Source organism: Notothenia rossii (assembly GCF_949606895.1).
Source record: "Notothenia rossii genome assembly, chromosome: 3".
In the NCBI taxonomy this organism is placed as follows: domain Eukaryota; kingdom Metazoa; phylum Chordata; class Actinopteri; order Perciformes; family Nototheniidae; genus Notothenia; species Notothenia rossii.
The window spans coordinates 59363612-59382291 of record NC_136901.1 but is presented as its reverse complement, the minus strand read 5'-3'; the positions used below and the strand labels follow the sequence as shown (position 1 = coordinate 59382291).

General features: G+C 41.0%; 1 protein-coding gene and 1 long non-coding RNA gene across 4 annotated transcripts in view; one reads left to right on the top strand and one right to left on the bottom strand.

The window, feature by feature from the left end:
* The window catches only part of LOC307032987 (general transcription factor II-I repeat domain-containing protein 2-like), a gene marked incomplete at its 3' end in the record, with an annotated part of 97884 nt that extends 84253 nt beyond the window's left edge, over nucleotides 1-13631 (top strand). The window contains exon 2 of the mRNA XM_079671256.1: nucleotides 12195-13631. Coding sequence (XP_079527382.1) covers nucleotides 12450-13631 — 1182 coding nt within the window. The 5' untranslated portion in view covers nucleotides 12195-12449. The remainder of the gene's footprint in view (nucleotides 1-12194) is intronic.
* On the bottom strand, nucleotides 8566-12074 carry LOC307034421. Of its 3 annotated transcripts, none has more exons than XR_013806888.1 (3): nucleotides 10524-11196; nucleotides 10062-10185; nucleotides 8566-9882 (listed from the first exon to the last, which is right to left on the bottom strand). It is a non-coding gene; the product is annotated as an uncharacterized lncRNA (long non-coding RNA). The 3 variants fall into 3 exon arrangements; XR_013806889.1 differs by having other exon boundaries at nucleotides 10363-11186; XR_013806887.1 differs by having other exon boundaries at nucleotides 10062-12074.
* Nucleotides 13632-18680: the final 5049 nt, after the last annotated feature.

The following is an 18680-nucleotide window of genomic DNA, read 5'->3' as shown; positions in this document are numbered from 1 at the left end:
TGTTTACCTTTGGCCAAGGCCGGATTAACCATATGGGCAACCTGGGCAAGTGCCCAGGGGCCCTTGAGTAAAGAGGGCCCTCAGTGACAAGATGAAAAAAAAAAATTTTTCATCTTGTGTGATGAAGATGGTCATTGATATAGGGCTGGATCTCTCAAACATGGCCAGGCTTATGACAACACATCCAACATGTCAGGAAAATATAATGGGCTGCAAGCTCATCTCAAGAAAAGCAACCCACTCATACATTACATTCCGTGCGCAGCACACTCGTTGAATTTGGTTGGTGTCAACTGTGTTGAAAATAGTTGTCGTGAAGCAAGCCAGTTTTTTTATATACTTCAAGCCCTTTATACTTTTTGCTCTGCTTACCCACCGATGGAATAAAGTGTTTACTGAAAACGTCACACTGACGCTAAAATCTCTCTCCTGTACAAGATGAAGCTGCAGAGGAGACTCCACAAGAGCTCTTTGTGAGAATTACACTGCAATAATACCTCATTCACACCAACGCAACTCCGGTTCAAGCTCCATGCTAGAGCTTTTCAGGTTCAGAACCGGTTCTTCGGTTTAGCTCCGGCTCTTTTCACACCGCCCAGAGTCCGACTGGTGCTGCGTCATTGCGTCATCGCTTGCGTCATTACGTAACCGTTTGTGTGCCTGCTTCATAAAGCCAAACCGCGCGGAAACCCCTCACAGCTCACACCGACAACAAAAACAATGGCCGATTGTGCTCCAGCTTCCTCTGTACCTCTTCGGAAGACCAGATTCCCAGCAGGTAGCTGGTCTCTTCAGTGGACCACTGCTGCTTGTTAAGTTTTTCCATCGTTGTGTACAAACTGGATAAAACGCGGGCTTTTTGATGTTGTTCAGGAGTTGATCCCGCCCCTGCCCCTGCCCCGCCTCGATGTAAGTGTGATGTATGCGGTGCTTTTGCTCTAGCCGGACAATTTTTTTGTGCTTGAAACGAACCGGATTCCGGAGCTAAGAGGCTGCTCCGCTGCGGTGTGAACAGGAAAACCTGCAGCTTTTCAAGCTCCAGCTCCGAACCGGCCCTGAAACACCGTTGGTGTGAATGAGGTATTAGAGAGGCTTTACAAATGTTGGCGGCTGATGACGAAGAGCGTCGGGACACACGGCGAGAGGCCTCTGCGCTGTGTGGCAAACTTGGGAAACTAGAGACTGCTCTTCTGACAATATTTTGGGACACTGTACTGCACCAATTCAACCTTACTGGCTTGCAAAAGAAAGACATTGACCTAATGACCGCTGTGCGACTTTTGGAATTGCTGCGCACTTATGTTGCATCACTGCGAGGGACATTTTCGGACTTTGAGACATCTGCCCGGGCCGTCACCGGCGTGACACAGACATACCAGCATGAGACTCACCTTGTTGGTAAAAGACGAGGATTTGATGACGAGACAGTGGAGCACGAGGTGGCACTGACTGGCAGTAAAAAATTCCAGGTTGAGACATTCAATGTAATTATTGACAGGTTGCTCTCAGGACTTAGCAAACGTCTGGATGCATACAAAGACATACATGATCACTTTGGAGTCCTATTTGACATGTGCTGTGATGACACTTATCTCCGCAGACGGGCCAATATTCTCAACTCATCATATCCTACTGACTTGGATAAGTCATTAGGAGATGAGCTGATCCAGTTTAGGGCTTTTGCACAGAGCCAGATACAACTCCTGCAAACAGACTGCAGGTGGTGCTTAAACATGGACTACAGACAACATTCCCCAATGTTTTTGTTGCGCTCAGGATTTTTCTCACACTGCCTGTAACCACCTGCGAGGGTGATAGGTCCTTTTCACAGCTTAAACGCATCAAAAATGAACTGAGGACAACCATGGCTCAGAAAAGACTTTCAGCCCTTTCTTTGATGGCCATCGAGTCTGATCTTGTGAGGGATCTGGATTTTGATGACCTAATCACAGACTTTTCAAAGAGAAAGTCAAGGAAGAAACACTTCTAAAAGGTAAGATTCATTGTCTCTCATACACACTCATTCACACACGCACGCACGCACGCACGCACGCACGCACGCACGCACACACACACACACACACACACACACACACACACACACACACACACACACACACACACACACACACAATCTTCTATCACATAATGATCACTTAGTTGAGCAACCACACCATTTCACTACATATTTTACTTTTGTAACTCTCAATGTTTGTAACTAATAAAACTCCGTGTGTACTTGTACAGCCAGCCAGTCATGTTTTGGCATTAAGTGGGATGCTGTTCTTTTGAGGTTTTGAGTGATATTACCTAGGTATTCCTGAGCCGTACACTGTCTTGGGATCTCATCCATTGTATCTTTGTCTTGTGATTTTTGACTAAAAGGGCAAAAGGCTAGACCTACTTTGGTTGAACTATGTGGCTGTGTCTCTGCTTTTGACGAATAGGTGTGCGATTTGACATGCCAGATTGACTGAAAATTCTAAATATTGGTCATGTTGGTAGGATTGGGTAGGCATGGTGTTACTTCTTCGTACGTGGGTTGGGGGGGGGCCATGAGCGCTCAGTGCCCAGGGGCCCGTAGAGGTACTAATCCGGCCTTGCCTTTGGCTATTCCAGCAATTCAGCTTTTCTGTTCTGGCTGAAACAGAGAATCAATGATATGTGACTGCATCCATGATATTTAATACCTTCCTTCATACTCATATCATTGGTGAGATGAAGTGTGAGAATGTACCGTGACCTTCTGTTAGCCATAACTTGACATTGTTTGTTCCCACCCCACAGAGGAGAAGCAGGGTATACCCCTCCACCTGGTAGTGTGTATTTCACTGTAGTTGCTCACAGGAGCTTTCAAAGCAAAGTTGCCAATACTGACCAAAAACAGGAAGGGAGGGGAAGACGGTTTTCTGTCTTTTGTTCCCTCTGTGTTGGATGAAATATCTCTTTCCAGATTTTATACGCTCCCCCGCCAGCTCAACACTCTTGTGTTTCAAGGCAGTAGAGAGAGAAACAAAGGCTGAGCGAACACACAGAAAGACTGGATCCTTTGAGTTCCACAGCCTCCCCACGAGCAGTTCTGAAGAGAGGCAGGAGAGCCAAGGACACAGTCACCTCTTTCATGTCCTGCAAATGGCCCCCTCCCCAGAACAACATACATCACCCCTCTACCCCCGCTCCATCCCCAGCTCATGAATCCATGAATACTCTGCAGAGCTCCTACAGACTGGGAACACACAGAGTCACTGGAAGACCGGGTGTTGATATTAGGACAAAACAAAACAGGACAAAAAGAACGTTGAACTTGTGGGAAGAACATCACAAATGGGACATCAGGGAAACATGGTCCGTGAACTTTAACTATGTTTGAGCACTAAGCATCATTGATGAAACAATCTGCTTCTTCTCATCCCACCTGACCTTGCGCTCTGTCCTAACACATGACATGTCACACATGCCCTCATTCTTGAAAAAATAAAAACTTCTAGAACTTATCTACTGCAGTAGAGAATGATGAATACACCATGGAGGCATTCCTGGATCTCCAAAAAGGTTTGATACTATTAGTGAAAAAAAATGTCTGCTGCCCAGTCAGCTAAAAGGGTCAGCGTGCAGAGAATCGAGGCCTCATTCTGTTTGTCTTAGCCGGTATTGGTTCATAAGTGAGGGAAAAGCAACAGCAATGAAAACAATGTCATAACCAGTTAGCTATCGCCACAATGCATATGCACACAGTCTCACTGTGACATTCTTTACCTCCCAATGCTGTGTTGTAGGACTGGAGGCAAATATTATAGGAATATTATTAATAGCATGCATACACCATTCAAACTCTGCATTAACGCAGGATAGCTAATATAACTCTTCACAATCCATTCACATTGTCCATTCACCATTTTGGGATTTGCTAAATAGAAAAAAAACTGCTTACAAACATTTGACCTTCTCTTTTCTCTGTGCCGAGTCACATCCAAGGAACAGCAGCAGGGAAGACGACAAGACCTCTCCGGTGCATCAAGAAATGTGTGTAGCACTTCTTATCTTGGGTTAAGCTATTGGATCAGAATAATTCCAGACTCTGCTGGAGTGGATAGACAGTAAAGTAATTAGACCAGAGACCAGGTGGTTTGGATAGAACAGACGGCAATATACTGAATGATGTAGACAAAAACATTTAACATACAACAAAGAAAATGAATAATCTTCTGCAGAAGAATCAGAGGTAAGTATATCACCTTTCCCTTTTGTTTACTTTCTTTTACCTTATATTCATATTTCTGTGGCCAATTAAATTGTATTCATACAAGATGAATAGTATAAATCAGAGGTGTGGATTTGATGACTTTGGGACCGACTTGACAAAATCACGAAACACTTGTGACTCGACTTGGACTTGAACACCAATGACTCGGGACTTGACTTGAGGTGACTTGATACTTTAACATACATGCCAACCTTTCCAAATCCAAAAGAGGTAGGTTTGCGCGTGGCAAATGTGCACGCCCAAATTAGGTAATCAGAAGAAATGGAACCCCAGTAATTATAAACCATGTATTTAACATATTATATTGCATCATTTTAAGCATTTTTCAGAAAAAGTGGTAGTTTGGTAAACAGTGACATCAACGACATGTTTGGTCTGTAAATTGTCCAAAAGTAAAAGAATGGGAGATACATATCCCAAAGTCTCCACATTTTATTATATTTTTAATGTGTTTCTGGTCCTCTTTCAGTTGAGACAGTGTAGTCAGTGTTTCTCAAACTTTTTCATACCAAGGACCACTGAACCAATAAAAAAACCAACCCACTCTCTTCAGTCTGCGTAGAAATGACAAGACTTTTCACATTGGAAAATGCGTGCAATAGATACGCTAAAGTCCGATTTTGCGTGCCTATCATACGCCAACTATTCCCATTGAGTTCTGAGTCCGAGTTTTGCGTGCATATGAGACGCAAATGGATACGGTCGGGTCTGAGAAGACCGGAAGCTGTGTAATCCATAAAAACGTGTTATTACTCAATATCAAGCCACGATTATTGATTTTATTTGTAATCGTATAATGTCGGACTTTTTTTATCGTCTGTGAGGAAAAGAAATGGGGCACGGAGCCTCAGAATAATGAAATCTGTATTTTTTAAAATCTTTTTTTCCTTCTAATTTGTTATTCTTTTCTAAATAACACACTGTTATTTACTCAACAATAACACACAATTATCCTTGTTTTTATTTATTCGTTTAATTCTATAATCTCAGGCTTTTTAGCCGTTTCATAGGAACTGAATTTCAAAATAAAGTCACCGGAAACAGACGTAGGCCTATAAGGGACATTTCGAGCATCATGGCGATACACAACACAAACCTACTGAACCGATTACCCAAGATCCTCAGCTAGAAGCTCAGTGATTGGATTGTTTAGCCGCGATGCACGTTGGGATATGGTGTTAATGCGATAGGAAATCCGAAAAACATTTAAAAAAAGAAAATAGTACTTTATTCCGAGTGTGCTTGCTTTTCTCTTTGAAAGTCATCACATAACGGCATTGTAATAAACGGTTCGGCTGCATTACATATTACACATCTGCCGTAATTCTTTATTTATAGAGCCCTGATGAGAAGACTTCTAGAAAAACAGGAAGAACAGCCATGGAAACTGAATATGTGACGTGGACCATAAATATATCAGCAATTAAACAACATCTTCCATTTCTTTTCTCCTTGCAGTATCAATAGTAATTCGGCCGACTTTTATATTTGATCCAATTGGTGCACAGCTGATAGAAAAGGACTTGTAGTTTTTAAAGATATTACTGATTTTCTTTGAATATAGGAATCTAAATACTGAGTTGAGAGAATAATCAGGGGATTTGGGTGATGGGAGACACATCTATGGAATCACAATTCCAATAGCTTTCCATTAAATGACGGATATACCTTTCTGTCTGTGATGTTTTACAAATCAGATATTAATGTTAGAAGTAAAACATGAGAAATAGTATAGCAATATCCTGTAAAATTATGTAAAAACATGAATAAAACTACACATCTTGAGAAGTTATACATACATAAGTGTCCTACACTAATAATACAAAGTTATTATTAGTATGATGTGTGTACCTTGTGTGCACCGCCTAGTGGTTAAAGCACGTTATTGAATTATTGTTTTTGAATAATGTTATTTGATGAACAAAATATTGAGATTACATACTTTCATAGGGGGAAAGTAGAAGGTCAATGATAGAAATATAGAATATAAAAAATCAAGAAGGTACTGTAAGTGATCTCTACAATAAAAGAGTTTAGTGCAGGATGTGCAAAACAGACAATCTAATTAACCTTGATTAAATAATACTTTAGGTTAAGGTCTTCTTTCAAATAAGAAAAAAGCTTTGGGGGTATCTACAGATAAATATTAAGCCTGACAAAGTACTTAACGTCTAATATATTGCTTTCCTGCAATGTTAACTATGTTGAAGCACTTATTTTAACTGATATTATAAGACATGTGCAGCATTTGACAGTTTAATGGCGGAGGTATTCACATATTGATAGATTTCTTGTAATGCACTGTTGAGGAACCTGTGACCCAAGTTTTTCATTCATTGCATAACTACACCGTAGTTGTGTATATGATATGTCAACAAACCTTAGAAAATCTTGAAATCTTGAAACCAAAACTTAATCAAACATGTTTGAAATAAAAAGCACATATGGACAGAAGGTGTAAAACTATTAAAGTAAACACATTTAGTCAAATAAAGTGACAGACTAGGCCTGTGCAGTTGGTATCAGCTTTGCCCAGCATGGGCTCCTCCATCAGGCCTGGACCTCCTCACAGAGGAAAGACCCTCAGTCCTCTCCAAACCAACAGACAGGACGTCCATCACACGGAGGTTTCTCCCTGAAGTCTCTGCAGCTCTCTGGACACCACGCTGTCTCAATCCATCCACACTGAATATGAGAGGGGGAAACTGAAAATCACAAATGCTTTAGACAATAAGAAACATAAAGTTGACTGTTGAGTTGCTCAATTTTTTTAGATTGTCAATACTATTACTGTATAACTAATGTATCAGGTTAAGAGGCACATTCAAATAAAAATTGGTCTTTAAATACATGTTGTCTTTTGAATTGTTTGTCTAAAGTCAAGGATCTAGAACTGGTACTTAGTTTTAATGATAGTCTGGTTATTATGCTGTTTGGAGGAGGCCTCACAGGAAAGAGCACTAACTAGCTACCATCACATGTACCTTAGCTTGACTTAAATGTATTAAACGTATAATTAAGTGATATCAACATATAAATAACTAATGTCATGCAAACATATTAATATTTGCTTGATTCCAGTGTTGAATTTAGCACAATTGCATACAAACGTTAAGGGATTTTAAGATTCTGAAGTATTATGCTAAAAACTCAATAACTTAGATTATTATTTATAGTTTTGCTGAATAGTTTCATGTCTGCTTACCTTAGAAACGTAAAATGCCACGGCAGTGTGCAGATGGGGAGCATGTTAGCTTAGCTTGGTAGCTTCAGCTAGCTCTGGAACTTCCAGCTCGGTGGCAGCAGCGCCATATAGATAGAAGAGTTACGACAGCGGAAGTCCAACAACGGTTATCGTCACGTGGTTAATGCAGACGAGGATCGTTCCCCGGAAGTTCATGGCGGGCAATGTGAATGCATTGATAACAGGAGATAGAACTACGATTTTTGGTAATTATTAGTGAATAAAGGTTTTGATTTGCAATATTTATACAACAAATCGATAGGTGTATGTATTTACATCAATATATTTAAAAAAATTAAATAGAATTTTCTAATATTAAGTGATAATATTAGGATTAGTGTGAACAACTAGTTTACATGTTAGGCTAACAGTGCCTTGGTTAAAGAGCCTGTTGCTGTTTATAGCTTGGAATTCTTTAAAACCAATATTATCTTCTTAAACTTGTATGGTAGTCAGGAGCATCACTTTCTAATGTTTATTGATATATTTAGAGGGAGGGGATCTAAAGGAATGCTTCAAAATTCAGATTAGATTCATTTCTACCATTTTCTTAAATTCATGGTTTCAGTAATCCAATGGTAATTGAGGACACAAGTTATGTAAATGACTAATGTCATCTTTATGGCTTTCAGAAAGGACAGGAGACCGACAGGTGACTATCAAAGGACTAGCAGCAGCAGCAGCAGCAGCAGCAGCAGCATGATGATGATGATGATGTTAAATGTGTTGTTTTAGGAACATCCACAAATACATGGAATTTAATAAACATTGAATAGCATATCATGCAGTTTGTCTGTGCCTTTTCCTCCGTGTTGTCCTGGTTTGCTGTGCTGCCTCCTAGTCGCCACCATGGTTTGCTGTGCTGCCTGGGGATGCTCAAATGGCTGAGAAAGGAGTACGAATGTACGGCTTCCCCACTGACACAGAGCGCAGGAAAAAATGGCTGGCTCAAGTCAGCAGGAGCAATTTCACGAGCAACAGCAAAAAAATATGTGAGGTTATTATATACAAACACTGCATTTGCACTTTTTCACAAAACGAAAACCACACCATTGGGAAAGCTTAATGTTTTGTTTAATACAAAAAAATAGGGAAAGGCTTGAAAAACACAGAGTTGAGACTCAGGGTGCAGGGTGAGGGTCTCAATGCAGGTATTCAGGCTCCATTGAAGCCCCCTCTGGTTCTTGTGCTGAAAGAGGGAGTAACAGACAGGAGAAAGGGTTATACACACCTATATAGCACACCTATTGGATGGGAAATTGCCTTGGGGAGATAAGTTGTAGTCTTTGTTCCCAACTGAAGTTATGGAACTTTATTATTTGTGAGTTTAACAAAGTATGACAAATGGCATCAGTAACAGATGTGATATGAATTTCTATAAAGTTGTCTCACATTCTTGGTCATATTTTATATACAGTATTTAATGAGTATAACATGTCCAGTAAGTATAAAGTGTTTCCTAATACTGTGTATTCAACCACTATGGAATATGTATGTGGGCAGACAAAACTGAGTTGTTCTGTGTGTGAAGTAACCTCAAGTCACTCCGCAGGCACATTTTGAAGCAGACCAGTTTGTCAAGACAAAAAAAGGGCAAGACTAGGCTGAGAGCAGAGGCTATACCCACCGTCTTCGTGCATCACCCTGTGGTCAAAAAGAGAAGGGCCCCTGCACCACGATTGACCCCGGGACCTGTATCTACAAAGCCCATAGCTCATGATCACAGCTATAGAGTGAAAGGTGACACAGGTATAATAAGTATGAACTTTTAGTAACAAAAGTCATATTTCTTATTTTTAAGTGGTATAATATTTTAAATGTTCGAAAATCTACAGTGCCATATCTTCTACTTACATTGGTCTCAAAGATTGAGGGAAGAAGGGATGAGGAGACTGAGAGAAAGGAAAGTGAGGGTGAAGAAAGAGAGGACATGGCTAGTGAGGAGAGACAGGGAGGGTGGACACCACCCACTCAGCCAGCAGCCAGTCAGCATACGAGGGAACCAGCAGCCACTCAGCATACGAGGGAACCAGCAGCCACTCAGCATACGAGGGAACCAGCAGCCAGTCAGCATACAAGGGAACCAGCAGTCAGTCAGCATACAAGAGAACCAGCAGCCAGTCAGCATACGAGGGAACCAGCAGCCAGTCAGCATACAAGGGAACCAGCAGCCAGTCAGCATACGAGGGAACCAGCAGCCAGTCAGCATACGAGGGAACCAGCAGCCAGTCAGCATACGAGGGAACCAGCAGCCAGTCAGCATACGAGAGAACCAGCAGCCAGTCAGCATACGAGGGAACCACCAGCCAGTCAGCATACAAGAGAAACAGCAGCCAGTCAGCATACGAGGGAACCAGCAGCCAGTCAAACAGATCTATTAAAAAAATTAAAGAGAAAATTAAAGAGCCAAGAAGGAATCACCAAAAAAGCAAAGTCTGCATTAAGAAAAATCTGGAAGGAAAATGCAGCTCTCAAGAAAACAATGAAAATTAGGGAAAACAAATATAAGAAAACGTTTTCAAAAGACCAACTTAAGGCATTAGGCAGACTCACCACAAAGGGGATGAAATGGAGCAATGAGACAATTAAGAAGGCTTTAAAAATGTGCTTTGCGTGCAGACCAACGGGTTGCAAAACTCTGCAGGAATTGCAGATTCCCCTTCCAGGAATAAGGACACTGCAAAGAAGGATGCAATGTGTTAAGTTTGAGCCTGGTGTGTAACAGCTAACATCACTGCCCCTCCACCCGTAACATCACTGCCCCTCCACCTGCCAACATTACTGCCCTCCACCTGCCAGCACCCAGCCAGAGGAGTGCAAACAACAAAAACAAGCAAGGTGTCCCGTCATGTACCTGGAAGTTTGGGTTGGCAAAATGGAGTAAGAGAGGGACTTGAAAAACCTTTGTGGCTCTCTACTCATGTTGTTAGAGTTGTCTTGGTTACAGCTCTCAAGTTTTTTTTTTTGCCATTTCCTCATCTTTAGAAAATATGAAATAAATGAAGTGAAATCAACCTCTTCTCTGGAGAACAAACTTTGATTTCTCTGTCTTGTGAGTTTGCAGTTTTGCAGTTTTGCTCCTCCACCTGTAACATCACTACCCCTCCACCTGCCATACAGTAGGTTACTAACAAGATTACTTATATAATACAGTGATAGAATACATGTTTAGTATGCTTACTTATATAAAACAGTAGTATTAAACTTACCTTGTGTTTTGACTCTCACTTAAGTCCCTCTCCCTTTGCCATCAATCCAAAATCAGCTGAGCTGCAACATTATACAGACAGGTAATAATCAACATAACCACAAGGACACAATATGGCTCTGCTAAAAACACTCACTCTTACACGCACCAAAGTTATATTTATCTAATATTTAACTCCCTCCACCCCCGCATACAATCCCTTTTAGAAGCCCCTCTTCTCTAATTCAACAACGTTGGACGAAATGACATTAAGAGAACGGAATTTACAATTAAAAGGCTGTTCAACGTGTGTTGCTAACTTGATCCGTTATCCTAGCTTTATCTGTTATCTGTAAACGTTCCCTAAATGTACTAATTTAGGGATAATCCACTGACATCCTTTAATACACATGTTAATTTGAATCAGATGTACTGATAATATCCGCAATATAAATCTTTAAACTTCTTCTTACCTTTAAAAGTCTGTCACGAACGGTCTATAGAGAGGCGAAGTCCCGCCCATCTACTTCCGACCCATGGGACCCCGGAAGCGGAAAATTATACATTGACGTCAATGGAGAGAGAAAAGTCATCTTTCGATCCCGTTTGAATTGTGCCACGAATGACACATATGATGTTTGTCAAATTAAAAGAACATTTTGCAAGTCAAAAAAATTAAAATGTGTCGTAAAACTGTGAAGTTACACATTTTTTTGTGTGAAACCGCTCAGTGAACTACAGGTCTCTGGTCTCGCACAATACGCGTCACCATCACAAAGATGGCTGTCACGTTAGTAAATTTCACCTGTTTCTTTCAGAATGAGGCGAAAAAGTATAAAACGAGGTGAAAATCACTACAAGTCTGGGCATGTTGAGAGCTGTACATACACGAAAGGGAGCGGTTCTGTAAGAGCCAGCATGCGGGACCGGCTTTACAAGGTTTCAGTGAGTAATATGAGTGCAATGTTTAAGGCTAATGTCAGCTAGCTAACAAGGTACATTAACGTGTTTTGTTTTAGCAACTAGTTTTCTCCTTAAGAACTTTGTGGTGTCTGTGTATGCTGTGGATAACATTAGTGTTCACAAGAACAAGATACACTCCCGTGTTTTGTTTTAGTTGCTCTTCAGATTGAAGCGGCCAGTTCTATAATCGACTATATGTGTGATCTCCTTTTTACATCTCGTTGTGTCATTTGAGTTTATTTGCTGTGTGTAGATTCAAGGATTTTGGTTATCTTGTCCAGGGATGCAAACTTGTCACCTTTCGGCGAAATTCTCCGTTTTGAATCCAAAATAGGTCGTTTTTGTGATTCCTGTAGATCTGCAATAAAAATATTTTTGGGGTATGGGAGGGGGTCTGGGACCCGGATTAATGTGCGGCCACGAGCTTTTTTAAAATATATTATAATGAAGCGCGAGCTGTGTGCTCGAGTCTTCCTGCCTGTCGGCTCTGCTCATGATGTATAATAAGCCTCTGCTGCTCGGCGATGATGGTCTAGCTCAGGGGTGTCAAACGTACGGCCCGCGGGCCGGATCAGGCCCGTGAACAAGTTTAATCCGGCCCGCGAGATGATTTTGGAAAGTATAAAAAATAAAAAGAGCTGCAATTTTTCAATGAAAGAAACTGCTGTTCTAAATGTGTCCACTGGGTGTCGCAATAGCAATTATGTGAAGCGAGCAAACTATGTATAACGGGGCTGAGGAAGTAATCCTGTGTTTACAGTCTATCGTGCTTGGCTTCCTCACTCCCCAAAATGTCGCTATCAAAAAAGAGAAAAGTGGACACAGAGTGCAGAGTTTTCCAAGAAAAATGGTCATCCTCCTATTTATTCACGGAAGTGAATGGGAAACCCGTGTGTTTGGTTTGTTCGCAGCACGTTTCAGTGCTGAAAGAATATAACCTTCGTCGCCACTATGAGACTCAACATGCCGACAAATATGATAACTTGAAAGGAAAACAGAGAAGCGAAAAGGTGAAGGAATTGCTGGCGGGTCTGAAAAAACAGCAGTCTGTGTTTACTCATAGCCGAGAAATCGGCGATGCTGCAGTGAAAGCCAGCTACCTTATTGCTAATGAAATTGCAGTGGCTTCAAAACCATTTAGCGAGGGTGAATTTGTGAAGACATGCATGCTGACAGCTGCAGAGATTGTGTGCCCTGAAAAGCGTCAAGCTTTTGAAAATATCAGCCTGACAAGAAACACAGTTGCACACAGGATTTCTGATCTTTCGGAGGATTTGGACAGCCAATTGAAGCGCAAAGTTAAGTCGTTTATTGCGTTTTCAGTTGCAATTGATGAAAGCACGGACATTACAGATGTTGCGCAACTGGCCATATTCATCCGCGGAGTTGATGATACTTTGACCGTAACCGAGGAGTTTGTGGAGTTGGTGCCGATGACGGATACCACGACAGCGGCTGATATTTTCAACACACTCGAGGGTGCCCTGGACAGAGTCGGAGTGGACTGGTCACGCGCTGTCAGCGTGGCTACAGACGGTGCGCCTTCAATGATCGGGAAAAAAGCAGGTGTTGTGACGAAATTCAGGGAAAAAGTGCAGACTGCAAATGGAGGACGTGATTTTTGGACTTTTCACTGTATTTTGCACCAGGAGGCATTGTGTTGCAAGTCATTAAAGATGGATAACGTCATGAAGGTGGTCGTCCAAACTGTTAATTTCATCCGATCAAGAGGCTTGAATCACCGTCAGTTTGACAACCTTCTCAGAGATAAAGACCACAACTACGGCCTGCCTTACCACACCGAGGTAAGATGGTTAAGCCGAGGCATTGTGCTGAGGCGTTTCTTTGATTTACGAGAGGAAATTGAACAATTCATGAAACAAAAAGGCAGACCAGTGTTAGAATTTAAGTCCAAAGAATGGATGCAGGATCTTGCGTTCATGGTGGATGTTACAGAGCACTTGAATAACTAACACAATGCTGCAGGGGCGCAACAAAGTTGTAACGCAGTATTATGACAGCGTATGTGCGTTCAAGTTGAAGCTGTCATTGTGGGAGACGCAGCTCGCGGGAGGTGATGCAGCGCACTTTCCTTGTCTGAAAAATGTGTGCGATACCCAACATGTCGCAGACATGAAGCGGTTCAAAGATAAACTAATAGGACTATTGCGGGAGTTTGAGCAACGCTTTCAGATTTTTGGTGAACTGGAGAAAGACTTCAAAGTTTTCTGCTCGCCATTCACCGCGAATGCCTCTGATCTGCCCGTCAACATTCAACTTGAAATAATAGACTTGCAGTGTGACTCAGATTTGAAGAGGAAATTTGCTGCAGCTGGCTTAGACACATTTTATCAGTATCTTTTGCCAGGTTACCCCAACTTGACAGCCCTTGCTGCAAAAGTGTTGTGCATGTTTGGAACCACGTATATTTGTGAGCAAGTTTTCTCTGTAATGAGCATCAATAAAACAAAGCTGCGCTCAAGGCTCACGCACAAGCACTTAAATGACATCCTGAAATTGGCTGCCACTCAGGCTTTGACCCCTGATATTGATGCACTTGTGAAAGCTAAAAGATGCCAGGTTTCAGGAGCAAAAACAACAGTGGGTAACCCAACTTAAAATGCTGCATAAGACACTGCACCCTGATATAGTTATCTAAAAAATGATTGTCTTCTGTGCAGATTGAAAGAAAGTGAACAGTGTGTGATTTACTGTAATAATGACAGTAACTTCAGTTCATAAGTTAGGTTTGTTGAAATTGTTCATGCATTGCACAGCTTTTATTTATCAATAAGTAATGTAGCCTACAAGGCAGGAAGTAAGTAACTCAACCCTCTTGAAAAGTTTCTACCTCAATTTGTCTCAATCATTTGGTGAGTTAGTACAGGATTAATATGTTAAAATGACAAATTAGTTATTTGAGAAGAGTTTTTGTATTTTGTTCATTCCCAGTATATGACTTAATGTTGTTGTATGGCTTTTTGTTGATACGCCAAGTCTAAATGTGCTTGTACTGTTATTGCACTAAAGTTCACTAAACTTAAACAAAGAAAACAATCTGAAGTTGTCGTCATTTTTTTGTTATTATGCTATGATTTTACCGCTCCGGCCCACTTGGGAATAGATTTTCCTCCATGTGGCCCCTGAACTAAAATGAGTTTGACACCCCTGGTCTAGCTTCAGCAGCTACATTACCTACGGTGCGTTCGTTAATATTAACTGTGCGTCCGGAGTCCCTGTGGCACAGACTGGACCGCTGGTGAACAGCTGTTAGAACAGGCCGTTCAGGTGTTCAGAGTAGAGCTCCCTGTCGGAGCGGCAGAGCGTGATGTGCACTGAAAAGTTTTTTTTTTTCCCGTCGCAATATTATCGTTGAGCTAGCTAACTAGCATACATTGTCACTATCTGCTAACGTTAGCTTTAGCCTTCGTTTTCTAATCGTTTTTTTCATAGGCTATAAACAGAGGTGGTATAAGTATATATCTTGTAATTGATTAAAAGTAGAAGTACTCAGTTCTTGTACTTGAGTAAAAGTAGAAGTACCAGAGTGAAGGAATACTCTGTTACAGTAAAAGTCCTGCATTCAAAATGTTCCTCAAGTAAAAGTAGAAAAGTATTATTATCAAAATATAGTGAAAGTAGCGACAGTAAAAGTAGTCATTTTGCAGATTGGTCCATTTCAGAATAATATGATATGTTTTATAATGATTGATCATGAAAGTGTTCTCAAAGCTGGTAAAGGTGCAGCTAGTTTGAATGACTTTGTATACTGCAGGGTAGCTTTTGGATTTACTCCAGGTGGAACTAAAGTCTGATAACACTTGATTATATTTCACATCATTCATCCACATCTGTAAAGTAACTAAAGGTATTACATACATTTAGTGGAGTAGAAGTACACCATGTACCTCTGAACTGTAGTGGAGTAGAAGTACAAAGTAGCAAAACATTGAAATACTTAAGTAAAGTACAAGTATCTCAAAATTGTGCCCAAGTATAGTACTTGTTGAGTTTATGAACTTAGTTACTTTACACCATGTGGCTATAAAGATAGAAAGACTAAGCCTTGCACAGAGGCATGAAAATACATTTTCAAAATGCTCAACAGTGCTGCCAAAATTATAAACTGACTGCTACAAAATTAAAATAAATGCTTTTTATATATTTCTATTAGATGTGACTCTATGGCGTTTCTGTTAATATTAACACTGCTGCTTTAGTTGTTCTGCTAAAATCCTCTGTTATTCCTCATTTTAAAGCCGATATTCTGTGGGGTCGGGGGGCTCGGATCCTTGTCACCTTTTTCATACCTGATGAGTTTGCATCCCTGTTGTCAATTTGTTTGGTTATCTAGGCACAGCTGTGTGTGACTCCCTCTGGTACACTGGTATGTGTTTTCCTAATGTAGAGAGCATTGATTAATTAATAAACTACACACTGACTCTAGATCCTGACCAAATCCTTTTTTGTTGATCAAATGTTTTTCAAAAAAATGTATTGTATATTATATAACAGCTGCACTTCACAGACCGGAGTCTCTGCTACTGTGGACCACGAAGGAGGGGATCATCATCCCCATCCCCAAAGACCCTGCATGGCATGGAAATCTCCTCCTCCTGGAACAATTCTACACCCAGCATATGCTCCCTGTGTTGGCCAGTAGAGAGGAGGACATTTAAATAAACATACTCTTAACACCCTCGGACTCTGCGTTGTGTTTCGTATGTGTGATGGGGTGTTATGCAGAGGGGAGGAAGACAGGACACAGCAGATTGGGATTGCGGTGGAGATGCTGAGCAGTTATTTAATTGTTGCATGTAATTATTATTATACTGCATGCTTCTTAGTTATTCCATCTTTTGCTGTAACATGGATCTGTATTTAACTCTATTTACTTGTTATCTACCACACTTCCTCCTACATCATACACCATCATTATACATGATGTATATAGGATATGTATTTATTTGTATACATATCTGTAAATTGTATAACTTTATTTTTCGTATTTGGGATTTCTCTTTTGTCCACTCAAATACACTTGGCCCTTTCTCTTTTCCATGCGGAAAATGGCAGCTGCATATTCTGCTTTTCTCGTCTGGCTCCCTGTCTGCTCATCTACAATGAGACAATTATATAATGAATTACTAATAATCATTTAAACCTGTTATTACCAATATTTCACAAATTCTTCATGTAAACTTAAGAGCACAGCTGTATGTTGAGTATGTCAACTTTGCTTGGTTCATCTTACGGGGGGGGGGCAGCTACATGGATGTCGGTGCAGTCCACAATAATTTTGCAGCTGAAGGCAGAATGAATTTATTGTTGACTCAGAATGAAGCACAACTTCATGTCATACAATACATTGACTTTATTTGTAATTGTGTAAAAAAATATGAGCATTGATTAGCAAGCAGGACCTGCAGGAACAGAGAACGGTGATGGATGGAGCTGGGAAGAGAGAAGAATAAAGAAAACAGATCAACTTTATTATCGGATATTAAAAATTCAATTTCAAAACAAGTTGCCGCTCCTACAGTTTTCTAGTATGTAAAGATGATTTCACATGACCAATGCAAAATATCACACTCAATACATGTGTGTCTCTGGGGGGTGCATTGTGCCTTTGATGTATATAAATAATATACCATAACCAAATACTATTACGTACAGTGGAAATCAGGTTGCCAGAGCAGGTCAGACCAGTGTGCATGTTCCTCAGGGTCTCGGCAGTTACAGGTGAGGTAAAGAAAATAAAAGAGAAAAAGGTCAGTAACAACACTTTAAAGTAACAACACTGAATAATTATCTCTTTTAATAATTTTCTCTCAGTAATCACTCAACTACTGTCTTTCCAACAAACAGATTGACTCACTCTCACTATCATCACAATGAAACACGTCCAGAAGAATGTCATGCAAAGCTGCCTGCCTTCCTTCCTTCCTTCGACTCTCCCTGAACTGGCTGATCTTTTAATGTTCAATGTTAACCATTTGTGCAGATAGCATTAAGTAGAAAAGATCGCTGATACTAATGTGGCGTTAGCCTACCTCCCGCCCCCTTAGCACCTGGTGGAGGGGGCGATAGGCTACTCTTCAAATGTTTCACAAAATACTTACCATCATGACTACTCTTACTGTTTAACATTTTGGTTTACTTCATGTTAAGGCTAATACAAATGACAAGGCTAAGTAATGTAATATAATGCTAACTAACATGCTCGCTACTAGCTAGGTAGCTAACTTGACTATGTTCCATGCAAAACATGTATATTACCTGATATGTTTGGTCCAACGACTCCTGGTCCTTTCATCAGACGGGAAGCGATAGAACGAGCAAGTGGTATGATCTCTTTTGTGATTACAACCTCGTACAAAGCACACAGGCATCTTGTAAAAGTGAATTTATTGGAGCAATCTCTTATATTTATTGGAGGGAATAAATCAGTCTTCTTCTTCCTCTTTGCTTTGCGAGTCACAACCAGTCTTGGAGCATTATCGCCTATGACATCACTTACGCGACCCAGAATGCATTTGGGATTTGTAGTCTTTCTAGTTGCGTATTATTCATAGTCTTATATTTCAGCATTTTTACGACAAACTGTGACTTTTTTTGCATGGAAATGATTGTTTAAGATTGACAAACATCATATGTGTCATTCGTGGCACAATTCAAACGGGATCAAAAGATAACTTTTCTCTCTCCATTGACTTCAATGTATAATTTTCCGCTTCCGGGGTCCCATGGAGGCTCCCGGAAGGGGAGGGACTTCGCCTCTCTATTATGCTGCAACTCTACAGCCCTGCTAGCCTTGGCGCTAACTTCCGGGGAACGATTGAGAGGCTCCACGATCCGCCATTGCTGTAAAAAAGTGGTCCATTGGAGTGAACGGAGATGACGTAACTCTCAGTCTATACGGCGCTGGGTGGCAGCAGGTCCCGCCTCGGCTCCGCCTCTTTGCCCTTATTTGGAGCAGGCTGGAGCAGGCGGGAGTTGAACTCTGACGTCACTGTCGAGCC